The sequence below is a fragment of the Pelodiscus sinensis genome, chromosome 1, assembly GCF_049634645.1.
Source record: "Pelodiscus sinensis isolate JC-2024 chromosome 1, ASM4963464v1, whole genome shotgun sequence".
Classification (NCBI taxonomy): Eukaryota; Metazoa; Chordata; order Testudines; family Trionychidae; genus Pelodiscus; species Pelodiscus sinensis.
This window is the reverse complement of record NC_134711.1, coordinates 300,501,698-300,527,871: the sequence shown is the minus strand read 5'-3', so window position 1 is coordinate 300,527,871 and position 26,174 is coordinate 300,501,698. Positions and strand designations below refer to the sequence as shown.

The window sequence follows — 26,174 nt, the reverse complement described above, 5'->3', positions numbered from 1 at the left end:
GTGTTTTAAAATTTTGAATTCATTCTAATTTAAAAAGTTGAGTGTATACTGGGAATGACAAAAGAGCCCTATTTGGCTCTAGAGCCCTAGCTTACAGATTCCTGCCCAAACACTACCAGGGCATTGAACTGACACTGCTTCTGCCCCTACAGGGCACTTAAAATTGAGACGGTCGCAGCAGTCTAGACACAAGTTACCAGTAGTGGCTCCCTGGCTCCACTACTGCCAGGGGTACAAACAGCAGCTCTAGCTGGACTCGAACCCACAGGTACTGAATAGCAGCCCGCTAACCTAGAGCAGGGCTCCGTGCCCTTCCTTTAACCCCTCCCTCTCCCTCTCGCTCAGACGCTTGGGATGGATGGATGGATGGATGGAGAGAGAGAGAGAGACAGTGTAGCGCATGCGCATCTTTCACCCAAGCATTCGCGCCAGGCTGCGTCCTGACGCTAGCTCCGGAGCACGTGACGCCCGCGAGCCGAAGCGCCTGGGTGGCAGCGGGCAAGCGCACACTGCACGGAAGGAGCCAATCCGGTGGTAGCGCAGAGATCAGGCGGCCCGCGCCGCAGGATGGGAGCCGAGAGGGGACAGCAAGCAGACGCCGGGCGCGCTAGGAGTAAAAGCGCATCACGTGGCGTCAGCATGGCTGGGTCCGAGGAGGAGGTTGCGGCGGGAGCGGCTGCTGAGCGCGTGCAGAGCCGGCGGTTGCCTGTGCGGGGCCTCATGGGGGAGCCGAGGCCTCCCGCGGATTGCGCCAAGCGCTTCATCTGCTCCTTCCCCGACTGCGAGGCCACGTTCAACAAGGCGTGGAGGCTGAACGCGCACCTGTGCCGGCACACGGGGGAGGTGAGAGGGCGGGGCGGAGCCCGGGGCTGGAAGGCGGCCGTGTCTGGCTGGGCACGTGTCGTGGCATGCGCGGGTGCTGCTCTAGCAAGCGCAGGGCAGGAAGGGGGCTTATTTCAGCAGGGCACAGTTGGGAGGTAGAGATGCACAGGCACGCAGCAGCCGAGGGACATGCCCCAGTATAAAGGGCATGGGGGCTCTTGCGTCACTTTGCTGGGCCCCGGCAACTTGGAAATCACATTTTCCACTGGAAAAATCTAGTGTCTGCTGCTGTCACAAGCACCTACTGTGACTAGGGATGTAAAATCCTGTTTAATTGGTTAACCAGTTAAAGGTCCTCGGCACACTGGGGCTGTTCCAGACACCCAGAGCAGCTGCTTGTCTGTGGCAGGCCCTGTGGGGCCTCCTGTAGACAGGGGCTGCTGCCAACCAGCACTGCTGCTCAGGAGTGGTGAGGCCGGCTGCGGCAGCTGGTGCCCCAGGTGGAAGGTGCGATCAGCACCCCCCGCCTGCACGACCGTCAATGGCCGTGACGCGCATCGGGTGACCACCTAGTCTGCCTAGGCTCACAGGCCGCCCCTGCTGCTGCTTCTGTATCAGAGGCTGCCATGTGAGGTAGCTGGGGTCTCTCCAAGAGTAGAGTTGAGAGCTGGTTGGCTGCTGGCTCTGCCCCGGGCGGGGAGTGGCATCAAGTAACTAAGAAATTTAGTAGTTACATTATTATTAAAATATCTGCTTTCTAAGATTCCTAATGGGAACCAGTAAGCATCACCCCTTATGGTGATCCTGACCAGTTAACTTTTCACATCTTTAACCGTGACTGACAAAATTAATAAAAAACCCTCAATTCCCCTCCTTTTTTTTTCCACCTCATTTTTATTTGGACTGTTTGGCAACACTGGGTGGCTTCACATTTATTGAGGGTGCATATCCTTCCATAGGTTCTGCAAGAGGAATTGTAACATTAATAATAGTCACAGACAAACATGTGAATTGTGGAAAAAGGGATAATACTCATATTTGTTCATGACTTTCTAAAATAAAAGAACACAGATGCCACTAAATTACCCTTTAAATTAAAAGGATCTTTTACAAATCCCAGTACAATAAAGGATGCTCTATCAGAAAATTGGTTTTAAAAAACATTGTCACTTTTTAAAAAGCTTCAACTTGTGTTATTCTTTAACCTCTCTGTGCTTTAGTCTTCTTGTGTGAAGGTACACTTCACTTCAACCCGGGTCCTTTAACTGACTTTGTACAAATTCCCTCCCCTGTCCTAGTGAAATCATCTGGGGCTCTCTGGGATTGCAGGATTGATAACCTATGTTCAGAACACTTTACAAACATCTGACAATTACTAAAGCTCTTTGGGTGAAAGAATCCTATAGAAATAGTACCACACCACATTATAAAGACACTATTTGAAATCTAGTTAATTAAAAGTTGATCTGGGTATTTCAATTGTCTGTCCTACTGCTAGATCTTGTGGCTTAACCAATGAACTTCCCTGTTTTTATTTATTTTTTAAAATGTGTGTTCTTTCCCATGTGGCTTTATGGAAAAACTAGGAAAATAGAGGAAACTGACTTCAATAAAACTGACTAATCTCATAATGCTGACAAGTAAGCAATGTAAACAAATACTGCATTAAGTATTTTTCTCTAATAATTCTGTTAGGCTTTTTGTAACTCTTAATAGTTTAACACTGAGTAAACATGTGCCCTGTGTGCTTTAGTTTTTTTCCTTATAGTTGTTAAATGTGCTGATATATGTAAAAATCACTTGGCTTCTTTAGTGTAAGGGCAATTTTTCCTGAAAACTAGTAGTCTCCTTAAAATAACTATTACAGTTGTTAAGCAGTCTCTCTCTCTCTCTCTGTCAGAGACCATTTGTTTGCAGTTATAAGGGTTGTGGTAAAGGTTTCACCAGAGACTTCCATCTTACCCGCCACTTTCTTACGCACAGTGGAGAAAAACCGTTCGAGTAAGTACTGTGTTTTCTTCAGGCACTGAAAAGGTGATTAACTGCTGTCCTGTAGAAGCAAACTGAAATAGAAATCTTACATTCAGGAAAGCCAAACAAAGTATAACTAGCACGATTTGAAGTGTCATAGAAACTAGCACAAACTGGCATGCTGGTTCAGACTAGTGGCCATCTTCCCTAGTATCTTGAATCTGGCAATGGTCCATACCAGATGCTTCCGAGGAAGTTGGGGCAGGGAGAAGCTATAGTAGAATACCCTGTCTTCGCACCAAGTAGTTAGTGGTTGGTTTGTGCAATGATGCCTTAGGGTTTATATTCTTTAAACTAGTTTATCTAATCTCAAGTAACAGTTGTGTGTTCTCGGAACTAATGTCAAATCCTCTACTGGAATCCTACCAAGTTCTTGGGCTCTTTTTCATTGGTTTTAATTTTTTTTCCATTTGATTTCCCCTTTTCATTTGAGAAAGTAAATAGGACTGCCTAATTGGTGTTCCATTCACTGTCTTACAGGTGTCTCCCTCTCCTCCCCACCCCCTTCTTTCTAAAATAACTAGTACCAGTCTTTTCATATTCTTTCAGTGGAGTCTTTCATGAGATGGGGTGACCAGAACTGAACAGTGTGTTTTTTTTTTAAATGACGCTGTTTAAACTTTTCGGTGCTACTAAAATCTTGAGAAATCAATGCATGTTGCCATGTACAAAATATTGTGTTACTATTGTGTGACTAGAGCTGAGTGGAAAATTGTTTTCCTGTCCAATGAAAATTTGAGATATCCTCTTCCATAAGGAGATGAAACAAAGATGTTTTAAAGTTTTTTCACAAAAATCAGAATGAGACTTTTGCCTGATTTACAGCAGGGACTTGACCCTTAGTCTCCCAAATCCCAAGGGAAACTTTTAATTAAATTTGGTAATGTCCTATGAAAGTTTTAGTTTAGGCAAAATGACATTTTCTGATGATGGAAAAAATTTTGACAATTTTTTTCCAACAAGTTCTATTACTAATACACACTGGGGGAGGTAGCTATGTCCGAGGTAGCCAATCATTTTTGACCGGGCCCACTTCAGAAATGTTTGAAGTGGCTCCAGGCTGCTCCGAAGGGGTGGTGCCAGGATACTTACATGCTTCCCTATCCATAGACCCTGATTGGCCTGGAGGTGGGGAAGCATGCAAAATCATTGTGCCCCTTCTTCCCCCTCCCCCGAAGGAACCGCCAGCTGTTCTAAAGAGCTGGAGGTTTCCTCTAGGTACCAGTGCCCCTGGAGATGGGAGGAGACTTCATGTGCTGCCCCCTGTTGCCCCAGGTCAATCAGGGCTTGAGGAGGAGGAGCACGTGAAGTCTCTTGCTCCCTGCTCCTGCCCTGCAAGGGAGCGCCATGCTTAGTCAACCACTAGCTGACAAGTAGCTGGTGGTTGACTTCCAAGTGCCGAGCCCCTTGCAAGGCAGGAGGAGACTTCACACGCTCTCGTTCCCAGGCCAATCAGGACTCGGAGGTGGGGGGACCATGTGAAGTCTCTTCCTGCGCTGCTATGAGCTTGGGGGAGTGGCAGGGCCTCTGTGGGCTGGATCAACTTGCTTGGTAGGTTGGATCTGGCCCACAGAGGCCCTTTTGCCCACCCGTAATCTATGTATTACTCTTAATGAGATCACTGAAACAACTGTATAAATAAGCTAATCAAGTAATTATTTTGCTTTTATTGCAAATGAACCAAAATGGACCGGAAGCAGGGCTGGATGGGGGCAGCAGGGCTGGACGGGAGAAATTGGGAGGAGAAGCAGCGGGAGGGAGGCAAATCAGCTGGAGGGAAGCAGGACTGACTCGGGCACATGAGTGAGTCCAGCCCCGGGGTAGTTGCGAACTGCCTGGCTGGTAAACACACTCATGCAGCGTGAGCACATCTACCAGCCAGGCAGTTCGCAGCTACGGACTGATACACCTAATAATAAAATTTACTGAATTAGAAAATACCGGACATTTTATATTCAAATACGTTGTTTCTGGTCCTCCCAAAGCCTCCGGTATTTTCTCAATTTGTTTCCCAGACAGAATCCTCACATACCGGACTATCTGGACAAAACTGGACACCTGGCAACCCTACCCCTCTTTGCACCCTTCCTCCTAGCCAGATACCCTACCCCAAATCTGCTCCTGCTCCCACCTCCTCGAGTGCCCATGCGGCGCTGGGTACCCCAAGCCCTGGCACAGGCTGAGCGGAGGATGCAGTTGGGTGAAACACTGAAAATTTGTTCATTTTTTAATTCTTTTTTTATATGCATTTGTTTTTTTGCAGCCCAAAAATATAGTACTGAAAAAAAACGGGTTCCAACTAAAGTAAAATGTTTGGGAAACCATGGTCTAGCCAGCTTTCTATCCATCTTGCAGTCCATTTATCCAATCCATATTCCTTAACTTGCTGGCAAGAATATTGTGGGTGACTGTATCAAAAGCTTTGCTAAAGCTGGCACTGGAGGCTTTGGGAGGACCAGAAACAACTTATTTGAATATTCATCATTTGCTTAATGAATATGCAAATATGCAAATGAATGTTACTGGTCCTCCAAAAGCTCATGAATGGATTTACTGGTCCCCGTGTCAAAAAATTTGGGAACCCCTGCTTTATAGGATGATTGTAAAGTTTGATTAATGTTTGTGCAATATTTTGAAGACAGTTATGTTAGTGCATCATACATTCATAAAACTATTGAGCATAATGACTTGTATATATGAAGTATTAATCTTGTTGCTTTAGCTTGTTCCCTTCAGTCTCCAGATTATCTGAATGCAGTATTAAGAAAATATAATTTATTTGTAGGTGCATGGCTGATGGTTGCAATCAAAAATTTACAACAAAATCAAACTTGAAGAAGCATATTGAACGTAAGCACAACAATCTACAAAAGCAGTATATAGTAAGTAACTCTTTGCTAGTATATGTTTGGCATTAAACATCCTCCTCTTACTTTAGTTAACCAAATATTTCAGACCCTGTAAATATTTCAGACCCTGTATGTTCAATTGTTGTTATAAAACAGTTGCAGATATGGTACTGAATTTGTACAGATATTAATGTTAGCAAACATCTGTGGATCAAATTGGCCTCTCTAACCATGGCCAACTTAATTTTCTAAACAGTGTGACTACGAAGGTTGTAGCAAGTCTTTTAGAAAACATCAACAGCTAAAAGTTCATCATTGTCAGCACACCAGCGAACCTTTTTTCAAGTAGGTGAATAATTTTTATAAATTATATCAGGGTGGGCAATAATTCTTGATGGGGACAACTTGAAGAAGAGTAAAGCCCTTGACCACTTACCAAATTCTATGTTAATGGAAGGAGTGCTGGGTCTGGGATGGAGACTTGTGTGGGGTCTGAGAGGCACTTAAGGTGAAGGAAGGGGATGTGACTAGGGGTAGAGGATGAATGTGTAGGGTCCATGTGGGATTATGGGTGTAGGAGAAGACTGACTTGAGGGAGAGGTACAGAAGGCAATATACTCTCTAATCTTTCCATCCATGTGTGGATTTTGCCATCTATCTACAGAATAAATTTTGTTTTATGCACCAAAGTATGTATGAATATGTATCACCAGAAGAAACACAAACTTAGCTGTGGGTGCTGTGCAAATCAGCTAGGCAGCATTGGAATTTCTCCTGAGCAACTGCACAAACTCACAGCCTATAGGGAACACTGGCAAAAGGTACAGATAGAATTGGGACCAGGGGAAGGTCTGCAGAGGGCATTTGGAGGGTTTGGGTTGTGACCTGGGGCAGGGAGAGATGGGGGAAGAAGAGGTGCCAGGTGTAGGCTCTGGCCAGGAGGCACTTACCCTAGGTAGCTACTGGCCAGGAGCTCAGTGAGACCCTCAGGCACGTTCCCTGCTTGCCATGCTTCCACACGCTGCTCAAAGCTGTCAGCTGCTGGTATATACGCATCTTTACACTGCATGCCCCTGGGGGGAGGGACGGACTTCATGCACTGCATGGCACAGGCAGCTCCTATTGGGGGTGTTCTGGCTAATGGGAGCTGTGAGGATTGTGCTGGGGACGGGGGGAAGCATGCAGAGCCTCCCTTCCCTGGGGCAGGCAGCACAGAGAAGCACATGGCCCCAGCATCTGGTTGCTTTGAGCAGCATGTGGGGGCTGTGGGCCATGGGACATTGGTGGCCCATAGTATTGTGGCAGGCAGGACCCAGCCCACACTCCATATTTTGCCTGTCCCTGCCATCTGTTTAAATATTTCAGAAATGTGTTTGTCAGTTTGTGAGTCCATTTGTTCAAGAACTCCTCCTAAACGAGAAGACCACCAAATTTGGAATGCAGCTTCCTCTTATCCTAACTTAAAAAGAGGTCAGGGTTTGGTCGGCTTCTGCTCTGCTGACTCGTGCCCCCGGTCCTGTCTAGTCCGGGCGCCAAACTGCTCAGTGGGGGCGGCAGCCGCTCCCGAGCCAGAGGCGCTGGGCTTCCTGCAGGCCTTTGAAGTGCCCACTCCCACCGCCCAGCCCTAAGGAGTAAGTGGTCTGCCAACGCCTGTCCTGCCAACGCCAGGCTCTCCACGTGGAGCTGTGTGCTCCCACACCAGCCTGGGGGGCAACTGCCCCCCTGACCTCCCTCGCTATGCCTCTGCCACAGAGCCAGGCACCTCCAGTTCCCCCAACCCAATGTCTGGGTCTCACCAGAGCTGTCACCACCACTGCAGCCACACACTTCTCCCTCCAGGCCTGGGGCGCCTGTACAGATCAACTGTTAACGTCCAGACTTGAACATTCAATTTGACAGGCATGTGTGTTGAGGTACCTCCCAGATTTCTCTCGTATACCACCACGGGTTGAGAAACACTGTTCTAGTATACAGTATTAAATGAATAAAATAAAGACATCTTCAGTGTGAATAGATAATGCAGTATGGAAATCATTTGCTTTGATTATGAACTTTTTATATGTAAATGTCTTCCTTTATATTTTTAAGGGATGCTGTTAGATTAACTTCAGGTTTTAGCAGCTTAGTTCTGTTCTACAGACATACATACAAATGCTTATCCCTTCACTTTGATGGTCTATTCTGAGCAACAAATCTGTGTCCCATAACTGAAAGTGTTAGCACACAGAATACTTTGGATTTATTACAACATCATACACTTCTAGGCTACATCTACACTGGCATGATTTTCCGAAAATGCTTTTAACGGAAAACTTTTCCGTTAAAAGCATTTTCGGAAAAGCGCATCTAGATTGGCAGGATGCTTTTCCGCAAAAGCACTTTTTTGCGGAAAAGCGTCCGTGGCCAATCTAGATGCACTTTTCCGCAAAAAAGCCCTGATCGCCATTTTCGCGATCTGGGCTTTTTTGCGGAAAACAGTACTATGCTGTCTACACTGGCCCTTTTGCGCAAAAGTCTTTCGGAAAAAGACTTTTGCCCAAACGGGAGCAGCTTAGTTTTTCCGGAAAAGCACTGATGATTTTACATGAGATCGTCAGCGCTTTTCCGGAAATTCAAGTGGCCAGTGTAGACAGCTGGCAAGTTTTTCCGGAAAAGCTGCTGATTTTCCGGAAAAACTTGCCAGTCTAGACACAGCCCTATAGTTTACTTTTTTCATATAAAGTGTAATCCATAAGTGGAAAAGCACTTTCCATTATGAGGTTGGCTCCCCTGCCTGCTTCCCCATTAGGGAGCAGCTGCTTAATTAACGTGAATAAGTGGTGAGCAAAGGTGCGTTAGGGACACAAGTGGTTTCCCTGCTCAGTAGGGATGTGAATGTATACCCATTTACACAATTAACAGATGCCCATGTGAGGGGAGCCAGCTTTTAAGCCAGCTACCTGCGCATGTCAGCTCCTGCGGAGTTGCCTCCTTTCTCCCCCCCCCCCCCCTTACACTGCTGTCTTTAATGCTCCCCATGAGCGCTGACTTCCACTTGGTCCCCTAGGTATAAATGTGCAACTGCTATAAATTTAATCAGTTACATATTTACAAAAATAAATGCATTTTAACATCCCTACTGAACAGTACTACCTTTGTGGAGCTGTACATCTCAGCAAAACAAATTGTGTTTTTAATTAGTGAAACCAAAATTAGGTCTTATTTCTCTTATAGGAGGAATTTCCTTATGAGTTCCATTTTGTTACTTCTAACCATCTAATAGCATAAGCGTTAGCATGGTCCACTGGCTAGATCATAAGAGTAGGTGACAGGTGTCTGTTGGTTGTCCTCCCTCCCTGCCGTCCATCCTCCTGGCTCTCTGGCACTGACTTGTTGCTATATAGTCTTATGTATTCCCCACCCCCTCCTGTTCATACTTGTTATCCCCATTTAACAGATGGAAAAACTACCTCACTGGGATAATGAGGTTTAACTAAGCTTTTAAAGTCTTGGATGAAACTGGCTATAGAAATAGCAAATGTTTGTTAACTACAACATAAGGTTGCAGTTGTGTAGCACATCAGGCTTATCAGAACTGTACTGTGAAGAGTTCTATTTTATTACAAAAATATAAAATAAAATCTTTAAAATATGCATTTGGCTGCACCATTCTAAATGTTTTTGGCTCATTAGTGTTTTTGCTTTGTTTTGTTTCATTGTTTTAAATGTGTTTAACACCTAGATGTAATCATGAAGGATGTGGAAAACATTTTCCTACTCCAAGTAGACTAAAACGGCATGAGAAGATACATGAAGGTAATCCTCTTGCTTCACGTTGAAATACCACAAAATAGCTTGTTTCTCAGTGTAGCGTGGAGGCTCCAAGATCTACAATCAGATCTAGACATGGCACTCACCTCAGAAACCAAACACTATAAATTGACACAAAACAGGTTTGACTAATTGTACAGTTGACTAAGGTAATTATAGGGTATTGCAGTATTCAATGTGTAATTTCACTTTTAATGCAAGTGAGAACATTCACAGGCTTGGCAGAATAGCTCCAAGTGTTTTTAGTCCTACTGTTCAAGTTGGTCCTTCCCTGACCATGTTTTCTTTCCCTCTGAGATAATTTTGATATGATTGAGTGGTTAAGGCACTAACCTGGGACTTGGGAGATCTTCAAACTGTTTCCTGTTTGGACACATACTGCTTGTGTAGCCCTAGGCAAGGCACTGAAGACCCGCTTTTTAATGTTCTTGACAGGCCTAAAAATGCAGATGTGGGATTTTCGATAAGTGCTCAGATGTCTAACTCCCAACTTCTGAAAATAGTATTAGGCAACTGAATACAGTAAAACTCCGAAGGTCCAGCATCTGATGGTCCGGCACCATCAGGAACCCGGAAGTGCTCCGGGCAGCCGGACCATTGGAGCTGCTCTGCCTCCAGCTTCCCTGATTCAGCCCCTGCTAAAACTGACCAGCGGCTGAATCGGGGATGCCTAGGGCAGAGCTGCTCTGCCTCTGGCTTCCTGGAGTCAGCCGCTGATCAGTATCAGCAGCGGCTGACTTGGTAACACCTGGGGCAGAGCAGCTGGGGTGCTGCCGGGTTGGTTCAGTAGCGCCGAAGAGTGGCACTGTGGGACCAACCCGGCAGCACCCCAGCTGCTCTGTCCCAGGCGTCCCCAAGAGCAGCTGGGGTGCTGCCGGGTTGGTCTCGCCGTGCCAAGGGTCGCCGCTACCGGACCAACCCGGCAGCACTCCAGCTACTCTGCTTCAGGCATCCCCGATTCAGCCGCTGCTGAAACTGACCAGCAGTGGCTGAATCAGGGACGCCTGGGGCAGAGCCGGACTATTGGAAGGGGGGGCTATGAGGGGTCTGGGGTGGCATCCCCCCCACCCCAGACCCCTCATAGCCCCCCCTTCCAATAGTCTGGCAAATCTGATAATCTGGCACCCCCTGGGTCCTAAAGGTGCCAGATTATCGGAAGTTTACTGTACTTCAAATTCTGCTTTGCAAGGCATAAATGACATAGTTCTTCTTGCTTTCAAAAGTGATTTAAATACATAGTCTGAGTTCCATGAACTGTCATTAAGACTTCATCTCGTATGCAAATTTAGGCTCTCCAGTTCATGCCCACATTATCCATGCAGGGGAGTTACAGCACTTTCACACACAAGGCTATTCACACCACCTTCATCCAAACTACAGGACAGGCTGATATGCCTTTAGTCTCTTTTGATAATTAGATTCTGTCATTTATGCCTTGCAATGCTAAGTAGAGCAGTGCCTAAATATCATTTAAAAATCTGGGCACTACCCTGACTCCATTCCTCTTTTGTAAAATGGTAATACCTTCTTACCTCACAGGGACGCTGAGAGTAAATACATTTGCTCCTGAGGCACTCAGCTATTACTGTGGTGGGGGCCATACGAGTATCTAATATAAGACAGAATTGTGCTTAGTTTTAACTCCAAGTCAAATGACTTAAACCTAGTTTAATCATACTTGATTCAAACTCATGACTTGGCAAATCAAACATTGGTATGTGGCCTACATTGGAATGAATGAAAAAGGACAATTATCATACTCTAGATACAATTCCAATAGCTTGCTGTGCTGTTCAGCCCCATCTCAGCTCTTAGGGGAAACCCTTCTAAGTACGGAGGTGGGGCCGAACAGCACACAAAGAATTGAAAGTACTCACACTATATAAAGCTGACTGGAACCAAATATTGAGCATACAATACTTAAGCTATTGGAATTGCACTCTTTGCTGAAGTGCCAACAAAGGAATTAGTTTGCAATGCCACTTCATAATTGGACTGAACTACTCATTTCATCTAGGACAAAGAGCTAGTGGCTCTTAGCTATTATGAACCTCCACTAAACTTGGAAATATGTAATATAGATCCTTAATGCTATATCTCTGTATCTTAGTTAATTAACTGAACCTGTGCACTTTGTAAACTTAAGCAATGTGTTAATAGGATATGCATGCAAAAAAGACAACTGTTCATTTGTTGGGAAAACATGGACAGAACATCTAAAACATGTGAAAGACAGTCATGCAGGTAAGTTCAGTTAAAACTTGCTTTTACAGTTCTATATAACTGCTTACGTTCAGTCCCCTAGTATATTAAATAAAAACCCAAATACTAACCTAAAGGGAAATTTAACTACAGTTTTTACCACGCTGAATTTTAATACAATTCTGACTAGTCTGTAATGAGAAAAATACTAAAGTCTCTAGTTTGTCCACTGATGTGATCGTGTAATAAGAAACTATAACCTATTAAACGAAATACCAGATGCTAGATTATTCATATGGGAACATGAAATACTCCCTGAATTTTCTGCAGTTAGTTAACATGAATTGCAGACTCTCTCATTCTAAAGGACTGACTTTGAGAGAATCAGAAACATCACTTCATTTTTAGTAAGTTGCCTTGTTCTTGTCTTTCACCTAGAGCCAGTAGTCTGTGATGTTTGTTCTAAAACATTCAAACGCAAAGATTACCTCAGACAACATCAGAAAACCCACGCTGAAGAAAGAGAAGTATGTCGATGCCCAAGAGAAGGCTGTGAGAGAACTTACACAACTGTGTTTAATCTTCAGAGTCATATTCTTTCATTTCATGAGGAGAAAAAACCATTTTTTTGTGATTATGCTGGATGTGGAAAAGTGTTTGCAATGAAAGTAGGTATTATAGACTGCCTTGAAATCCAGAATATCCTTCCTTGGGTCATGCCAACATAATTTTCTTCTCAATTGCAGCAAAGTCTCACAAGACATGCTGTTGTACATGATCCTGACAAAGGAAAGCTGAACTTAAAAGTAAGTCAAATATTCTGAAATGTCTCCGAGCCATTTCGTTTCACTTAAAGAGTAAATTAACACATACAAGTATGTAAAGTACCTTTTAGATAATCTAGCTTATACTTAGCTGCTCCTGAATTTAAATACTGTAAAGGAGGGCAAAGATTAATTTTGAATACAGGCAGTCCCTGGGTTACGTACAAGATAGGGACCGTAGGTTTGTTCTTAAGTTGAATTTGTATGTAAGTCGGAACTGCCGTCCAGATTCAGCCGCTGCTGAAACTGACCAGCAGCGGCTGAATCGGACACGCCTGGGGCAGAGCAGCTGGGGTGCTGCTGGGTTGGTCCCGCAGCGCCGCTCCTCAGTGCTACTGGACCAACCCAGCAGCACCCCAGCTCCTCTGCCCCAGGTGTTCCCAAGTCAGCCGCTGCTGAAACTGACCAGCGGCTGACTACAGGAAGCCCAAGGCAGAGCTGCTCTGCCCTGGACTTCCTGGAATCAGCCACTGATCAGTTTCAACAGCGGCTGAATCTGGACGCCTGGGACAGAGCAGCTGAGGTGCTGCCCGGTAGGTCCCCGCAGCAACGCACGTCAGCGCTGCAGGGACCAACCCAGCAGCACCCCAGCTGCTCTACCCCAGATGTGCCCAAGTCAGCTGCTGCTGAAACTGATCAGCAGCTGATCCCAGGAAGCCCCGGGGCAGAGCAGCTGGGGCCCCCCCCAGCAGACCAGGAGATGCAGAGCGGCTTTTATCACCGCAGAGGACACGGGCGGCAGGACCACCCAGACGCGCCGCGGTCCCGCCGCCCTTGTCCTCCGTGGCTTTGCTCCGCATCTCCCTGGTCTGCTGGGGGGCCCCCCCAGCAGACTAGGGAGACGCGGAGCAGCTTTTCTCGCCGCGAAGGACGGGGGCAGCGGGACCGCCATGGTGCATCTCGGCAGTCTGCTGGGGGGGTGGGGGCACAGCTAGGGCGGGGTTCCCTCACCCCGTTCGTAAGTAGGGATCCGACATATGTCGGATCCACGTAACCCAGGGACTGCCTGTATTCAGATCAGGTTTTTAATCTATAAATAGGAAGGTTCCTAACCTCTGTACTGTGAATCTTTCATAAGGCAAAACAGCCTCGTCCTAAACGGAGTCTGGCCTCTCGTTTGAGTGGATATATTCCTCCTAAAGGACGACGACGACGAAAGATTGAAGAGGCAACAGAAAATGGGGCTCTGAATAAACCTGTAGAAAATGAGTTACCGACTGTTGAAACACTCACTCTACATTAAAGACTTCTGGAGACAACTTTGGTTAATTTTGACAGTTGCTTTATCATCACATTGGTCAGTTTATGTAAAAAGCTGGATATTTTGTTTTGTAATCACTTCTGGTGTTTGGGTAAAGTCACTGCAATTCATTGGATTCAGTAGTTTCATTTTCACTCTTGTTTGGAGTGTCTCTTTGTTTTTGTTTTTCTGTTTTCTTGTATTCATTAACTTCTTTGTCTGACATGTGCCTCAAAACACATGTACTTCTTCCTTCTCTAATGACTTTTGGCTGGGATAGGTAAGTAGCTTTCGCAGGCATAGTCTCAACAATCTGGTCAAAAAAAGCTAGCTGAAAATAAGGAAAATAAAAATTCTGGTTATACGAACAATGGTATTTAAGCAGGACACTTCTAATAATTCAGAGTAAGTGAAGAGAAATTAAAATGTTATGTCTGTTCTACCTCTGGCAATTTCTTACAGTAATCTGATATACTCTTAACACTGCTGCACTTCTGGTCCAAAGTAGACCAAATCACTTTTGTCTTCTCCTAGCTTTCCTCTACTCATCACCATATAGTAAGTGAGACTTTTAAAGTGGTTCAGCCACTACCAAATCTCTCCATTTCCAGGAAGCAGTTGCAATGGTAAAATTGAATTGACCATTCTCCGTTAGACATATTATCTTTCCACTTGATTCTTCAGTATAATCATGTGACCATGAAATCCTTTAATCGAAAAGTTAGCTGTACAACTACTGTTATAAGCTCTACTAGTGAGTGAAGGAAAACACTTATGAAACAATGAGTAGCCCTGTGGCACCTTAGGTTTTGTCTATACTACCCCCCTAGTTCAAACTGGGGGGGGGGGGTAATGTAGTCATACGGAGTTGCAAATGAAGCCCGGGGTCTGATTTCCCGGGCTTCATTTGCACAAAGCCGGCGGCGCCATTTTTAAATGCTGGCTAGTTCGAACCCCGTGCCGCGCGGCTACACGCAGCACGGACTAGCTAGTTCGGATTAGGCTTCCTATCCGAACTAGCTAGTCCGTGCCACGTGTAGCTGCACGGTACGGGGTTCGAACTAGCCGGCATTTAAAAATGGCGCCGGCCGGCTTTATGCAAATGAAGCCCGGGAAATTCAAACCCCGGGCTTCATTTGCAACTCTGTATGACTATATTTCCCCCCCCCCCCCTTCCCCAGTTCGAACTAGGGGGGTAGTGTAGACATACCCTTAGAAACTAACAAAAAAAACACTATTCGCTTTCATGGGCAAAACACACTTCTTCAGATGAGATGATCTCGAGTTTCTCATCTGATGAAATAAGCTTTTGTGGGCAAAACCTATGATACTATAATGTCAAGTAAGGGAGAGGTAGCCATGTTAGTCTGATCTTGGTAAAACAAAAAAAAAGCAGTCATGTAGCACTTTAAAGACTAACAAGATGGTTTATTAGGTGATGAGCTTTCGTGGGGCAGACCCACTTACATCTTTCGTGGGATCTGTCCCACGAAAGCTCATCACCTAATAAACCATCTTGTTAGTCTTTAAATCTCTAAGGTTCCACAGGACTACTAACACCACTACCCCTTTGAGTCTTATGAAATAGGTTCTCCACTTCTGATATTTGTAACTTTTCAGGGGGTAATCTGAAGGTCAAATTAAGTTATAATGATGAAATGGTGTAATGCACAATACTGTTTTGTACCTGCACAAGTGGAGAGAGGTCTATTCTCTCACAGATTTAAAGAAATGCTTTTAAAAGTATCAATAAAACGTTTCCCCTTCTATATTAAATCACTAATATTTACACCCACAAATAATTGGGTTGAATGAGACATTAAGTCCTGCTATCCTAAATTAGCAAATACGCCCACCCTGATCAGCTGTAAATCACTGCAAAATAAGGTGTACTGAAACAAAAGGAATCATGTGCTATTCAAAGCCACCTACTTTGTCCTAAGTGGAATTACCAAAGAAGGTAACTCAGAAGTGGGGAGACAGAAATTAGATGCTTTATATTTGTCAGTAAGGTGACTGAGCTCACTTGCATGCATGTTTGTGAAAGAGATAATGGGCTGAGACTCAGATTATAAGGCCAGAAAGGACCTTTGTACTCCTCTAGTCTGACCTTTGGTAGAACAAAGGACACGGAATTTGCACATCTTTTCATAAAAATGGCTATACTGGATCAGACCAAAGGTCCATTTAGCCCAGTATCCTGTCTGCCAACAGTGGCCAATGCTAGGTTGCCGTAGAGGGAGTGAACAGAACAGGGAATCATTTGATTCTCTCCTGTCATCCATTTCCAGCCTCTGTCAAACAGAAACTAGGGACATCTTTCCTACCCATCCTGGCTTATAGTCATGGATGGACCTTATCCTTCATGAATTTATCTGGTTCTTTTTTGAACCCTGTTCAACTCTTAACTAATGTTAAACTAGAAATGCAGGGTGGTGGTGAAAAGGGTTACAGTCTTAAATTTATCATTTCCAGTCACTCAATCCTCATTTTTCAGATTAATCAGTTTGGTCAAGGTCTGCCTGTCTCGGATAAGGTGGAGTACAACTCAGCTTCTTAACAAATAAGGCTGAATTCCACCACTAACTTGCCCACAAAGTGGATGAATTCCTAAAATTCTAAAAAAATGTCAAAAAATTCATTCTTAATTTGCTACTGATGAAGAATCTACTGTAACTCTTGCTAAATTTTTCCAGTGTTTTAGCTACTCTGTTATGGCTCAGGTCCAGTCTAAATTTGTTTCAACTTTGATGTATTCTAGATTTATTATATAGTAGAATGCAGTGCTAAAACCTTTCTAGTGTGTGAGATTTACTTGTGTAAGTGCATTGTTCAAACTATCTCAGTGAAGGGACAATTAGTCCTGAAGGCTGATATCTATTGAAATAGCATAGATAAGTTGAAATAGCTTCAGTTAGAAGGAAGCAGGTTTTGCTCTTTGTACTGTCATAACCATCGCTTTTTGCTAGTAGGTGGTATACTGTCAAAGGAAGAAAACTGTATTGTATCTGGAAACAGTTACCACTAGTTGACTTATCAAAAGCTTTAACAAACCTTCATAGCTTACCATCTTTTCTGGCCCATCTGCAACATTCTTTTGCTGTACAGAAATTCTAACATGATGCTTTTTATCAATCCACTGCTGAATCTGTCTAATTTTGGTCTCTAAGTCATGTTTTGCAATAGCTGCAGAAAAAGTTAACTCCTTCAGCTGAACAGGTCCTGTTAAAATATAACCAATATATAGGCTTCTAAGAGTTTGGTAGTGTTGTGCACCCTCTTATTAATGCACTGAGGATACTAGGAGTTTCATTGTTTTAGGGGGAGGGGAGGAAAAGTACAGGTCAGATAAGTGTCTTAATTTCCGAGAATCCATCTTGCCTACTCCATTAAGCGTTCCCTGTCTTATGTTTATTGTTCTTTTTGCATCACTCACAATATCCTATGTACTGGAATCTCTATCCCTAGAGGTTTTTAAGTCTCAGCTTGACAAAGCCCTGGCGGGGTTGATTTAGTTGGGATTGGTCCTGCTTTGGGCAGGGAGCTGAACTTGATGACCTTCTGAGGTCTCTTCCAGCTCTAAGATTCAATGTCCTCTAATCTCGCTCATTATCATGCCTCCTCCTATGCTGTTCCTTACGCTTGGAACATCTTCCCTCTACCATTATGGCAGGCCTTTCCTCCTCCAACATCCCTCTTACAAAGTAGCCTTTTCAATAAGGCTCAGAACTCTCAACCAATATTAAACTAGAAATGCAGGGTGGTGGTGGAAAGGGTTACAGACTTAAATTTATCACGTCCAGTCACTCAATTCTTGTTTTTCATATTAATCAGGTTTGGTCAAGGGCTGCCTGTCTCGGATAAGGTGGAGTACAACTCAGGTTCTTAACAAATAAGACTCAATTCCACCATAGACTTGCCCACAAAATGGATGAATTCCTAATTATTTTTTTTGAAAAAAATAAGACTGCCCATTGTATAGTTAAGTGGGAAAACTTAGTCATCACCCCTCTACTCTGATCTCCATTCTGTTTCAAAAGATCACACAGCTTTAAATTCTATTAGAAATAAGAGTCCTTGTAAGACCATAACTACAATTCATTCTCTTCCCACCCTCACTGCATGCTCTGAAATATCCAATAATACTGACTTTTTTTGTTTTAACAAGAGCTAATCAAAACTGTCACAGTGGTACTACTGCTGTAGCTCGCTTGTCTCAAATCAGTATTAACTAGCAGAAAGTTTCTAAAATGTGAAGAATTTCTTAATTTGTATGTCCTGTCTTGTGTTGTTCTCAAACAGCCAGACATCACTATATACACACACACCTCAGTAAGTGCTCCATCTTGCCACTTTATCAGCTCGATAATTTAAACTACAGGTACAGAATGATTTCTGGTTATTTTATATCAAAAAGAATAAGGGTCCATTTGAAGCACTTAAATACTAGGGATGTTAAAAAGCGGGTAATCGGGTAACCATGTAACTGCTGAATATTTCAGTGGTTACATGCGCTTTCATTATGGGGTGGCAGCCGACTCCCTGGTGCTCCCTGTCTGCCACTCCACTCCTGGAGAGCTGGCTGCCACCCTGCGCTGGTGCCTCTGAAACAGAGCCAGCAACCCAGGGTGGCAGCTGGATCCTTGGGAGTGGAGCAGGAGCCTCCGTGTAACTGTTTACAGTAACTGATAAGCCCAGGCTCTTTTATGTTGAACAATATTATGAGATGTCAGAAAAAACCATGCTTTTTATGGCATATTCAGTTAGTCATTTATAAGTTTTCATTAATAAAAACTAATGGTCTATTAAAAAAACCAAATTCAATGTGAATGCCATGCTACTGGAATCTAGATCATTCATTAAGTATTCAAACAATACCAAAAGCCAAAATATAAACAGAGCACAATACATTAACTAAATGTAAAATTAAGTAGACTAAACCAATTTTTTCTTTTTCCAAATGCAAATCCAAAATAACATTGATTGAGATGGCAGTACTCTGGATTTACATTGATGTAACAAACAGGATTTGATCTACTGCCACTAATTCCAATACATCACTTTTCAAAGAGTTTAATGTCATAGTAAGGCACATACCAGTTTTTGAATGTGCTTTTTCTTTCTCTCTAAGTTTGAGCTGCTCTTCATGAATCTGCTTCCCAGTCATCAGTCTGTATACTGGAGGGTCTTCATTTTCACGCAGTGGAACAAGCTTCAAATCAGTTTTATTCATGAGTTGAATCACATCTCCTCTGTGCATATTTCCCAAGCTATCCCCATTTTCATTGATTACATGAAGAATCGGATAAGGAATTTTCCTCCCAATACTTCCAAATGTTTTGGGGGCATTTAGGTTTTTTTTCTTTCCTTGTGTCTTTTTAGCTTCTTCAGATGTACAAAATGATTTTGTGGGTATAAACATAGGTCTCTGGTTAGCACCAGCCATCACCATCAGTGTTTGAGAGAATGTTGTCTTTTGCATGATTAGCACCACGCGAATATCAAAGTATCTATTTATGCAACTAGTTTCATTCCTTGTGGCTTGATGTAGTAATTTCCTTAGGCAAAGAGCAGCCATTCTGAGAAAGTGGGGGAAAAAAGAAAAAAAACTTCTGGTCCTTAGTTAAAAAGGCCTAGGTCAAGGAAGGCAGCCCTAATTCTTAAACTATCCTTTTGTTTTGCAAAATCATGTTGATTTTGATTTAATAAGATAAGGTTCACGGAGTTTAGTGACCCCACAATAATGTGCTCATACAACAGAGAGAAAGGGTTCAGCAGGGAAACTACTTCAAGGTTCTGAAGGATTATTACAAGTAGTTTCCCCCTAATATTTTAAAATTTGGGGTCTAAAAGTTCTGTGAGCTAGGGTAGGTGGTGTTTTTAAATTAAGTTTCAACATTTGAAGACACATCTACAAATGAAGGAAGTTGGATGGAAAAATCTGACAGACACACACCTCTGTCCTGGTACTGTTGGCATACTTCTTGATAAAATATTTTCTTTTTGCTTATACTACACTGACTCAGGCCCACCTAGACACCCAAGAGAAGTTGATGTCTATACATCACATATTGGGTAAGTTCTTAGAAGTTCATGTCCCTGAGGTTTACAGGACGCTTGAAATTTGAAAGAATGAAATGTCGATGCATAAACTTTGCACATGTGATTAAAATCCAACTATTACCATATTTATCGTCAGCCCTTAGCGAGGAACACACATCTGAGGGTTGAAATTGTATATTTAGTATACAATGTATTTTGTACATCACTGACTCAAAACAATTGTTTATTTTCCTCAAAGTATGAGTTATACAAACTTAATCCTATATAAGCAACCAAAGAAAGATACTTAGCAGTTTTGCTGTTGTATGGGTTAAGTCCTATGATCATTTTAGTAACTAAACTAGAACGCTCTGCCATCTCTAAGTTCAGAGAAATATGCAGAAATATTAGAGCACAGTTGCATCTGTATTAGTAATTTAATTTTGTCAAGCTATAATATTTTCACAGAAGTTGAAAATAAAGATTTGCTGTTGGTAGTGTTTAAACATGTCCACAATCTTGTTGTTGAATATAGTGCAGTGGTGGACAGCCCATGGCTTGCATGTGGCCCATCAGGGTTCTACATGCGGCTTGCACACTCCCCTTCTGCCACTCCATGCCTCTCACACTGTGGGCCCTAAACTTACCTACTCTTTCTGCTCCTTCCCAGCACTTCTGGAGCACTGTGAATCAGTTGATATGCAGCATTAAAGCTCTGGGAGGAGCAGGGTGGGAGTGCAAATCAGTCAATTCATAGTGCTCCAGAAATGCTGGGGAAGGAGGGAGGGGGGAAGAGAGAAGGGACAGGGTGTGCTTGGGGTAGGAGGCAGGGAAGAGGTCAGGTGAGATTTTGAAGGCAGGGATGGGGTGGGAGCTAGAGCAGAGGGTCGAGCAGCCCTGGCAAAATGAGAAGTGACATGCATTTATAACAAGAGCATGTGTAAGGTGCATGCTGTACACAACATTTTGAGAGCCACAAACTCCTACTTTGTTACTTTGACCGGCAATTTAATTTTCCCTTAGTAAGGGATCATTTTGTGTTGAAAAAACACGATAAGGAAAATCAAATGCGATGTGTTTAATCTTATTCTTGGGGTCATTCTCGATTTAGATCTTGCTGCCTTCTGAGATGAAAGAAAGCCACTCATGCAACCCAATCATTAGCCTTGGGTGCCCATCAATGATACAGTGAGTTAGGACAATAGCCTGATGTTCCTCCCTACTCCTTAAAGATATTTAATGAGCTTACATACGGAATGCACTCAGGCAAGAACTCTAGGGTAGAGGGCAGAGTGCATTTTACTAAAGACATCCCATCATAGCAGTTAATTCTTTTTCTCTCTGATGGTTATGAAATAGGCAGACTGGGGAGAGGAAGATAAGGTAAGAGTTTGCTACAGGCATAGGGAAGGGAGGAGTCTTTCATAGAGTATGTCCTCACTGCAGCATGTTCAAGCCTAAGTAATCCTGGGCTTACATTATATTGTAAACATATCCTAAATCACATTATTACTTGACAGAGGTTCCCAGCTGAGGCTAGTAAGCAGAGATAAGTGTCTAGCATGGCTTAGCCTTACAACATACTCTTATCCTTAATGTTTCTTATTGCCTAATATAGGCTGCTCCCTGCCTAGCATACTGGTTTTGTGGATCCCATTCTTAGGTCCCTTTCTTTACACATGCATTGTATAGGGAACCTCTGTATGTGTAGCCTCAGGTTAGGCGTTGTAGCTTAGATCCCAATCTGGAGCTGCAGCAGCTATAGTGCACCATGCAGGCCTGAGTCTAACCATCCATATCTTAGAGCATCTCCTAAAATATGGTCCTTCTAGCTAGCCCTTTGTGCATAGTGCAGTGTGTGAAAACTTGGCTGGCCACCAAACTTGACTATCTAGACTACAGAGGACCAATGAGTCAGCTCATGGGATACTTTTGGTGAACTGGCAGTATGAGTCCTAAGGGGCTGCATCTACACAGTGAAACAACAGAGCTGAACCTTGAGTCCTAGCTTAACTACACAGTAAAGAAAAACCCACAGGTTGCAGGGCTGTTTCACTGCAGCATAAGACTTCCCTGTTGGGCTAGAGCAGGGGTGAGGAACCTAAGGCCTGGGAGGCTGGATCATCCCCAGGCTTGCCTGGATCTGGCCCCTGAGGTTCAGGGCTTCCCCCCACCACCCAGCATTGAGTCCATGCTGGTACTCCAGCCTACTGCTGTCCCCTCGCAGGGCTGGAGCACACAAAATTTACTAAGCAGCCCCCAACCCAGGCTCTGGTGTGCGAAAAAAACATGGAGAATGTTCTTCTCAGATGGAGGCCATATCAGTGAGGAGGGTTGGTTTAAAAACAATTTTTTTATTCTTTTGCTTCTCACTTGTGTGTGGCCCCTGACTGCTTTTTCTGTGGGTCAGGAGCCCCTGACCCAAAAAAGGTTCTCCACCCTGGGCTTGAGCATGGGCTATATACAGCACCATGTAAGGAGGGAGGGGCTCCAAATACATGCTACAACCTGAGCCCCCAAGTTTGATATGAGGTAGTCCTTATGCTTTAGAGCCATAGTGTCCAACCAGTAGCCACTATAGTGGCTGCTGCGGTAGCAAACTAGTCACACTCAACTGGCCAAACAGCCCCATTGTTCAAGACAACTAGTCATACTCACCAGCCAAATATCCACTTGTGGCTAGTGTGTTGGACACCACGGCTTTATCACTTTCTAAATAAACAGAAAGGGATCAAGTTAGAATTAGATTCAGTGATTTGCCCTAACCTCACACAGCAAGTCAGTGGCAGAATCAGGACTAGAACCAAGATCATCTGAGTCCCCAGTCTTGTCCCCTACCCACTGCACCACTCTACTTTTCCCCCATTGTACCTGACTATAAAGAATGTTCATCATGAAAATGTATGCTCTCCCTCCCACAAAAGAACATGCTATTATTTCATGAAATCCCAAATGATAGATGTGGTAATGACTTTTAGTGCAGTGCTCTAACACTGTCACCCAAAACCCCACCCTCATTTGCTGGAGGAGAAAGTAGTATTTTTTTCACATCAGTGGATTTTGCTGGTTATGTTTCTGTTCGTGGTGTATATTTTGCTGTATGTTACAAATTAATCTCTGGGAAGAAACATGCACAACTATAAAATGGTATTTTTCTATGAATTTTACAGTGTCTGGGCAGGGTGTTTGTGTCTTGAGAGGAGAGCAGTTTATGGTGAATATGGATGGGGTATTTGTGCATGTTCCTGTGCATCCTGAAAGGGAGGTATTTTAATGCAGAAGTGCTGAGAAGGGATATTTTGTGCTCATTGTGTGTATGAGTGCATTGTGAGGGGGTATATTTTGCTGCATGAAAGTGTGCATGCATACAAACCGGAGGATTTTTTTTCCTGTGCACACCTGCATGGAGGATGTGTGCTATATATTTGCATGCATGCTGAGAACATAGATTAACAAGTAATTAGAACTTTTATACTAGATTTGGTAATTTCTGCTATCTAGTAAACTATATACATAAACTTAAGCAATTATTTCATTTGAGGTTTTCAGACTCTTATTGTCATTTTAGTATGCTAGAGTATGATGAATGATATATTGCTTATTTGCTAGATAATTAACTTTTTCCTCATGCCTTGTCAAGCTGCATTAGGGTAGCAACTGGAAATTAATTAAACAGAGGAAACAGCAACATTTATTTGTATTAAACAAAAGAAGCCCTTAATATAGGACATTATTTTGTCATATTTATAAAGCTTGACCTCAAAGTTAGATGTTTTTCTTCTGATTCTTAATGAGGAAAAGCAGCCTTAAACTCAAAAGTGTTGATCAAGGTTCATGGGTTCTGAATATTTATTTGTTATTTAAATGTTTTAAGACAGGGGTGGGCAAAAGCCACTCAGCGGGCCGAATTCGGCCCACGTGGCTGTCCCAGGCCCTGTCCCCTATCATGTAGCCTGGGAGCCAGAGCCACGTGAGTCCTTTCAACTGCTTCTGTTTAAAGGGCTTGTGCCTTCCTTGCGCCTGTCAGGCAACGCGTTGCCTGGCAGCCATGAGGAAGGCTCAAGCCCTTTAAATACAAGCAGCTGAAAGGGCTCACACGGCTCCAGCTTCCAGGCAACAGGCTAGCGTGGGTCTGGAACTGTTAGCCCTTTCGATTGCTTCTATTGAAAGGGCTTGTGCCTGCTGGGTAGCTGCCAGGCAACGCAGCTGCCCATGGAGCCCTTTAAATAGAAGCAGTTACAACAGTTTGCAGCTCCCTGCCCCACTGCTAGCGTGAGCCCTTTCAACTGCTTCATTTTAAAGGGCTCACGCCTTCCCCATGCCTGTCAGGCAACGCACTGCCTGGCAGCCACAGGGAAGGCTCAAGCCCTTTAAACAGAAGCAATTGAAAGGGCTCGCAGTTTTGGTCCCATGATTGCCTGTTGCCTGGGAGCCAGGGACATGCGAGCCCTTTCAATTGCTTCTATTTAAAAGGCTTGTGCCTTCCCAGAGGCTGTCAGGCAACAGGCCCAGGGAAGGCATGAGCCCTTTAAATAAAACAGTTGAAAGGGCTTGTGTGTCCCCGGCTTCCAGGCAACCCGCTAGCAGTGAGCCCTTTAAATGGCAGAAATTGAAAGGGTGTGCAGCTCCCGTCTCTGGCTAAAGTGATGCCTGGGAGCTGCAGGGGAGGCATGGACCCTTTCATCTCCTGCTATTTAAAAGCTCTGCCCTGTTTGAGGCTCTACCCTTTTTTGAAGTGGTCCCTGCTCAAAAATGATTACCCACCCTTTTTAAGAGATTATAAGTTTAGGCTTTAGCTTATTTTGTACTAAATTCAGATATTTTGACAGGCTAATTTTGTAAAGAAACTGTTATTATGATGTAAACAATAAAAAATCCAATTTCAATTACAAAATCTGATATTTTTAATCTATTTATATCCACCCAAGAGAAGATTTTTGGGAGTGATACTAAGAGAGATGCTGGGAGGGAGTATTTAAGAAGAGTGCTGGGAGGGAGGTGTATATATTTTGAAGAGGTATTTTAGGGTGCTGGTAGGAAGTCTTGCTGGTATGGAACATGGTGCTAGGAGGGGTGTGTGTGTACTGGGAAGAGGTCTAGGGATTGTTTGGGGGTGCAAAAGGTCATTCTGTACTGGAAAGGCTATTGGGGATGCTTCTAGAGGGTGGCTGTATTTGGAGGGTTACATGGGGGCTGCTGGAGGGGTGGGTGTATTGAAAGGAATACATGGGGGCTGAGTACTGGAGGGGTGGGTGTGTATGGCAGGGATACCTGGGGGTGCAGGAGTAAGCATATTAGGCTATTGGGGGGTGTGGAGAGGTGAGTGAGCTATGGGGGGTACATGGATGTGCAGAAGAGGTAAGTGCTGGGGGGTACGTGCTAGGGATGTTCAAATGTGTTTATTTTTGCAAACGATTATAGGCAGGGAGGCAGGCGGGAGCCGGTGCTCTGGGGAGTGTGCTGGGACGAGGTGTGGGGAGGGGGCACACGGGATGAGTGCTGGGAAGGGGAGGGAGGCGGTGCGTGGGGGCGGGGAAGGGGCACTGCCTGGCTGAGCTGCCCGGCCTCACTCTGGCGGGCGGCTGGCGCAGGCCCGGGACGCGGTGCCAGCCCGTATGTCTGTCAGCGCCTCCCTGCAGCCCCGCGTTGGGACAGGCGGCCGGGCCGGGGGCTCTGCGCTTACCTGCCGGGCCGGGGATCCAGGAGCGGCGGACGCGGGGCGGGGCGGGGTCTGCGCGGCGCCAGGCCTGTCTGCAGCGCGCGCGGGGTTGCGCTGGGGGCGGGGCGGGGCGGAGGCGGAGCGAGGACTCTGCAGAGACTCCCACTGTTGGGCCACGCGGGGAGGGCGTGTCGCTGGCTGCTGAGCTGCGCATTTGTGCATCCCCACTGGGGCTGTGTGACTGCACTGCACGTGCCACACAAGGCAACTACATCCCTTTAGCTTGGTCGTGCAGACCAGGCTTTAGTGTTCAGCCCTTACCAATCGTTTTACAAAATAAAGAAAAAGGAACAGAGGAGGATCCTGGCCTCAGGCCTTCCCTCATAGAAAACTGCAACATTTTGAGTTTAGCTTATTTTATTTTGCAAGACTATATGTGATGCTTTCATTTGGGGGGAGAGGGGGGAAGAGGAGAGGAAAAATTTCCCCCAGTCGCAGTCTCTTTTATTTATATATAACAAATTATATATCGAGAGAGAGAGAGAGAGAGAGAGAGAGAGCGAGCACGCCCCTCAGTTTCTGCAGTCAGTTGAGGAAATTTTGAAGCTGTTTGTAGTTTTTGGTAAATAGGGCAGTGCAATTTTCTGTTTTATAGAAAATGCAGTTTGTGCAGTTCTGTATATGAGGAATAATCT

At 44.4% G+C, this 26,174-nt stretch overlaps 2 protein-coding genes across 6 annotated transcripts; one reads left to right on the top strand and one right to left on the bottom strand.

Annotated features, from left to right (window-relative positions):
- The first annotated feature begins 521 nt into the window (after positions 1-521).
- GTF3A (general transcription factor IIIA) lies at positions 522-14,220 on the top strand. Of its 2 annotated transcripts, none has more exons than XM_075919232.1 (9): positions 522-843; positions 2,723-2,823; positions 5,639-5,735; positions 5,959-6,047; positions 9,424-9,497; positions 11,673-11,756; positions 12,153-12,241; positions 12,461-12,520; positions 13,617-14,220. In XM_075919232.1, exons 1-9 carry the CDS (start codon positions 568-570, stop codon positions 13,779-13,781), a joined length of 1,035 nt encoding a protein of 344 aa, XP_075775347.1. In that variant the 5' UTR covers positions 522-567; the 3' UTR covers positions 13,782-14,220. The 2 variants fall into 2 exon arrangements, with proteins under 2 accessions (XP_075775347.1, XP_075775346.1); XM_075919231.1 differs by having other exon boundaries at positions 523-843; positions 12,153-12,382.
- MTIF3 (mitochondrial translational initiation factor 3) lies at positions 13,799-25,716 on the bottom strand. Of its 4 annotated transcripts, XM_075919233.1 has the most exons (5): positions 25,504-25,588; positions 22,479-22,532; positions 18,876-19,357; positions 16,846-17,000; positions 13,799-14,109 (listed from the first exon to the last, which is right to left on the bottom strand). In XM_075919233.1, exons 3-5 carry the CDS (start codon positions 19,354-19,356, stop codon positions 13,897-13,899), a joined length of 849 nt encoding a protein of 282 aa, XP_075775348.1. In that variant the 5' UTR covers position 19,357; positions 22,479-22,532; positions 25,504-25,588; the 3' UTR covers positions 13,799-13,896. The 4 variants fall into 4 exon arrangements, with proteins under 4 accessions (XP_075775348.1, XP_075775351.1, XP_075775349.1 ...); XM_075919236.1 differs by lacking the exon at positions 22,479-22,532 and having other exon boundaries at positions 18,876-18,990; positions 25,504-25,716; XM_075919234.1 differs by lacking the exon at positions 22,479-22,532 and having other exon boundaries at positions 25,504-25,606.
- Between the last annotated feature and the right edge of the window lie 458 nt (positions 25,717-26,174).